Source organism: Notothenia coriiceps, unplaced genomic scaffold (assembly GCF_000735185.1).
Source record: "Notothenia coriiceps isolate Sejong01 unplaced genomic scaffold, NC01 NC01_scaffold00032733, whole genome shotgun sequence".
NCBI lineage: Eukaryota > Metazoa > Chordata > Actinopteri > Perciformes > Nototheniidae > Notothenia > Notothenia coriiceps.
The window spans coordinates 1-4,824 of NW_011365434.1; the positions used below are offsets into that span (position 1 = coordinate 1).

The 4,824-nt window shown below is 43.7% G+C and overlaps 1 protein-coding gene across 1 annotated transcript; it reads right to left on the reverse strand.

The window, feature by feature from the left end:
- Window positions 1-573: 573 nt before the first annotated feature.
- LOC104961078 (gap junction epsilon-1 protein) lies at window positions 574-3,648 on the reverse strand (the record flags this gene model as incomplete). The annotated part of the gene is made up of 3 exons (XM_010789284.1): window positions 3,610-3,648; window positions 2,932-3,114; window positions 574-771 (listed from the first exon to the last, which is right to left on the reverse strand). Coding segments are annotated over exons 1-3 (420 nt in total), but the record flags the coding sequence as incomplete, so codon positions are not given.
- Between the last annotated feature and the right edge of the window lie 1,176 nt (window positions 3,649-4,824).

Genomic DNA, 4,824 nt, shown 5'->3' on the forward strand with positions numbered 1-4,824 from the left:
GGGGGGGGTAGCTGTGACACCCAACTGTTCTCTGTAGGGAGTGAGTTTTGCTTATTGTTATCCACCTGGACCACATGTTGTTGTCATGTAATTACCTTTGATGTTTCTCTATAAGAGAGTCTGTCACACTCAGAATGAGTCTTCTTGACAAGCATTACAAGAAAAGCCTCTACTAAGGGTGTCATCGAGTCCCCTTTCTTAAGAGGTGTTCCAGGAATAAGCTAGAAGGAAACTAATGGCTTCAGAACAAGAGCATTGGTACCCAACAAAAGAACCTCCGGGAATTTCCTAATGAAAAGGTTTTCGAGGGAATCTACAAACCATTTGGTCTCCATGGCGGTAAGACATAATAGTGTGACATAGAGGTGTTCCAGGAATAAGCTAGAAGAAAAACAACTAATGGCTTCAGAAGAAGGTCATCGGTACCCAACGAAAGAAGCTAAGCCAAGTAAAAAGGTTTTCGAGGGTATCTACAAACCATTTGGTCTCCATGACGGTAACACTCAATACTTGTGACATTTACAGAAATCCACTGAGTTCATCACGTTGTGAAATCATCAGACGTTTACAGACCTCGAAGCCGAAGAGGTGGCTCTGAAGCCAGAAGGCGATGACTTCCAGAATGATGCGTAGGAGAACGGAGATGATGTAGAAGACGGTGTAGACGGGGCGTTCGAGGATCTCTTCCTGGACGATGTTCTTACAGGCGGCGTAGAGGTGAAACACCGCCCCAGGAACCAGCACTGTCACCAGCTGTAACGCCCAAAAGACCTGGAGAGGGCACGAAGAAGGGGAGGTGGGGGTGAGAAAAGACAATGGGGGAGACAATGGGAAACAGAACTAGTGCTGCAGGAAGATGACTCCTCTCCAACTCTGCCTTTTTTTCGTTTTATTTCAGTGTTTGCTTGTTTGTATTTTATTAAACATGTTGCATTGTTGGAGGAGCTCAGCATTCTCCATTTCTACACTGTAGCTTCTGAGCATATAACAATAAGACCTTTGAATCTTGAGCTGTAACAATCTTTAAAAAGTGGAAACAGGCACCAACATTTATTATAAAAATGCCCAACATTTCCAAAATTGCGACCATTTTCCATCATTTCAAGCCAGGGAAACAGTTTGATACCACATCATTTAAACCACTGGATCAATTGAGATCATTCTAGTATTGGATGATATGGTATTGACTACGAGGAAAGTCAATTTCACTATTTAAAAAACTTCTTCACAGCTTCTTTGGGTCATTTCAAACACAAAATGTTCAAATGTGGGGCTTATTGGCTACCCAGTCCTCCATTGAGCCAGATTATTTCCATTGTATGTCTCAGATATGTTAAAAATAAGCTTCTGAGTAATTCCCCATGTCTGAATTGTGTTTCTACGTGTTCAGAAATGTATGATTAGACATCAAGGTCCGTCATACAGGGCAAGTGAAAGAGACTTTATGGCATTTTAATGACATTTCCAAACCATCGCTGGTGACCATCGTAAATTGCCACTATCTTGGATTTTGGATTGGTTAACGGGCTTTTTCAAAAGAGTAACCTGAAAGGAGCTTATGTGCAGGGGTGCACATAACTGGTACGCAGGTACGCATGCGCGGCAACAATCTGAAATGCGTACCGTCACTTGTGTCACAAAGCGCATTTGCGTACCGACGTACTTGTGAAGCTTTTCCAGAAGGCGGTTAGATCACCGGACGACAGAGTCGGTCTCCGTGTGCACAGACAGGGCTGCTGTTAACGTCGGTCTGTACGACGGAATTGTGCCAAAACTACGCCAACCGGCTGCGGAGGGAGACTCCCCCCCTTCACTGGAGAACTGCGCTAAAACAGCTGATCACAACGTTCACACTCTGTGGTCATGAAGTACTCCACTAGCACCCCCCCCCCACCCCTGTTGACGTTCGCGATACAGAGGGTTCCATCAAATAACTTTGAGTGGAGCCAGAAGTTGGAGTACCAAACACTGATTCCAGGTACTCATCTGAGTACCTCACTGAGAAAGTTATGTGCACCCCAGTTTATGTGCCAAGCGTAGTACTAGGATTTCCCTGGTACATTCAATTATCTACAAGCACTGAGGAATCCGGAAAGATATAAAGGGAGTATAGGCTGATGGGGGGTTAAAGGTTATGGGTTTGGAGGGAAAGAGGTTGACCAGGGAGAGACGGAGCATCAATAAATGAGGGAAATTCATATTTATACATTCATCACTAGACACATTGTGTTTTCAATTGCCCATCAAGATGAATACAAGATGGTGTTTGTGTCTTTGGAAAATTAATATTTCAGTAAGTTAACGTCCGCAGAAACAACTTTTAAAAGGTAGCCTACCTTAGTTCTGTTTGCAATGTGATACTAGAGGTCAGAAATATGAACTTGGCAGCTGCTTCATAGAGCTTCTTTAATATGTAAGAAGATCACAGTTATGCAGAGATGTTATTGGATCTTTAAATATTAATTCACAGTGGATTTAAGAATAATAAAATAGCAAATAATATTGCCCAGTAACTCATTTTAGAACGAGTAGATGTGATATTACTCCTGCGTTGCTAACATGGTTCTCTTTATACGTCCATGACTGATTTATATAATAATGATTTATATAAGTAGTTATCACAGCAATAAACCGTATTGAATTTCGTCTTTATTGCATATTTAATTGTATTTACTGGTCCCACCTGGGGGGGCTGGACATTTGTATTTCCACATATATTTTTTTACTTTTTAATGCTATTTTATTTCTATTTTAGAAATATTTTTGGATTATTTATTTCTAGTGTCTTGATGTCTCTTATGTAAATACAACAGCCTTGTTTTTTTATGCTGCTCCAACGCATACATTTCCCAAACTGGGATCAATAAAGTTCTTATCTGTCTATATGTTGCACATATTGCACATATTGCACATTTGATGCACTGGTCCCACCTGGGGCGTGATGGGTCTGAACTGGTTGTAGCAGAACAGGTTGAGCTCTCGGCGGTCCGGGTCGCAGCTGAAGTGCAGCGCCTCGTTTCCATACACCGCGAAGCCAAGGACGCCCAGGAAGAACATCCGCACCGAGCCGAAGAACAAGGTGTGGAACTGGCCAATCACAGTGGGAGGCCGGAGCTGCAACACACACACACACACACACACACACACACACACACACACACACACACACACACACACACACACACACACACACACACACACCTTTTGTCAGTCAGATGAATGCAGGTTTTGAAGGCATAAACAAACCTTCAGAGGAGACACAGCTCCTCACACTCATCACATTAACAGAGAAACACACTGAAGCACACAGAGTGCAGCGTGAGCATGGAGGGGAATCTGGTTAGAAGCCGAGAGTGGAAACTCATGAAGTGTCCGCGTGGAGGAGATATCTACGATAAACAGTATTTTGTTTAACCGTGCAGTATTTATTTTACATTCTGTTAACATGTATAGACTCCTGCACTTCCATGTCTTATATATATACGTATGTAGCATCGTTGGAGGAGCCTGGGACTTTTTAATTGCCATATCTACGCTGTAGCTGCTCTGCATGTGACGATAACACCTTTGAGTCTTGAGAGTAATATAAATCTGCTTCCTGATACTCACGCATCCTTCATAGAAGTTTCTGATGTAGTTTAAAGACATGTTTTCCCTCTCGTTGAATCCTCTCGCTCATGGCCGGTTTGATGCAGCCAAACAACAGGAAGAAGGCCTCAAACTGCCCCCCCCCCTTCTCTATCTACTCTGAAAGCCATGTCAATGCATTTTTGGGGCCTTTTATCCCTCCATCCATTGATCTGCTCAGGAGAAAAGGTACAACAGAGACAGAGGGCCGAACACTGGCTCGTTCCCTAATCCCTACAGAACCATGTCAGCGGAAAAAAAACACAAACGCCTGTCGCACACAATGCAGAGAGAGAGGGACGGAAAACACAATGACGGGCATTTCATATGAGAGATACAAATATTTTGAAAAGCGCGTTTAAATCATCATTATAATAAACTGCCCATTTTAATAAAGACTTTCTAGACATCACAATCATCCACAGTGACGCCAACACACACACACGCACACACACACACACACACACACACACACACACACACACACACACACACACACACACACACACACACACACACACACACACACACATATACACACACATCCACACACACACACACACACATACACACAAAACAAAATAGATTCAGAATATGAAAATGAAGATATATAATGTATCAAAGCTCAATCAAAATATTTTATAGAAGTTGAAACACTAAATAGGTTTCATTATTATCAGGTAACAACAACAACAACAACAACAACAAACATCATATCAGTCACCTCACACCTGACCTCAGTGAAGGTCACACACACGCACACGCACGGACACACACGCAGAAACAAACCTGCCACGCGCGCGACCGAACAGCGAAAGAGCTCTGCGCGTGCACGTGGTGTCGCGCGCTCAGGCTGCAGCCTCCTCCAGATTCCAGAAACAGGCGCGGGTCCTCCCGCCCCTGCACGCGCACACAGTCCGACCGTGTCGTGCACGCGCGTCGTGCCTGGGGCCGTTAATCGGTGTTTTACCGGGAGATGTGCAGGTTTACCGGGAGATGTGCAGACGGTTTGTTGCTGCAGATGATCTCGCGAAAAACCGCGTCACATCTCGCGAGAGGACGGATCATAGGCAGGTCACGTGATCATAGTCTGACAGAGGGAGTTTACAGTGTTTCAGAAAAAGAGACAAAAACATGAAATAAATACAGAGTATGGGTCATTCTACAGAAAAGGTGGAAGTACTGTCACTTACTTTT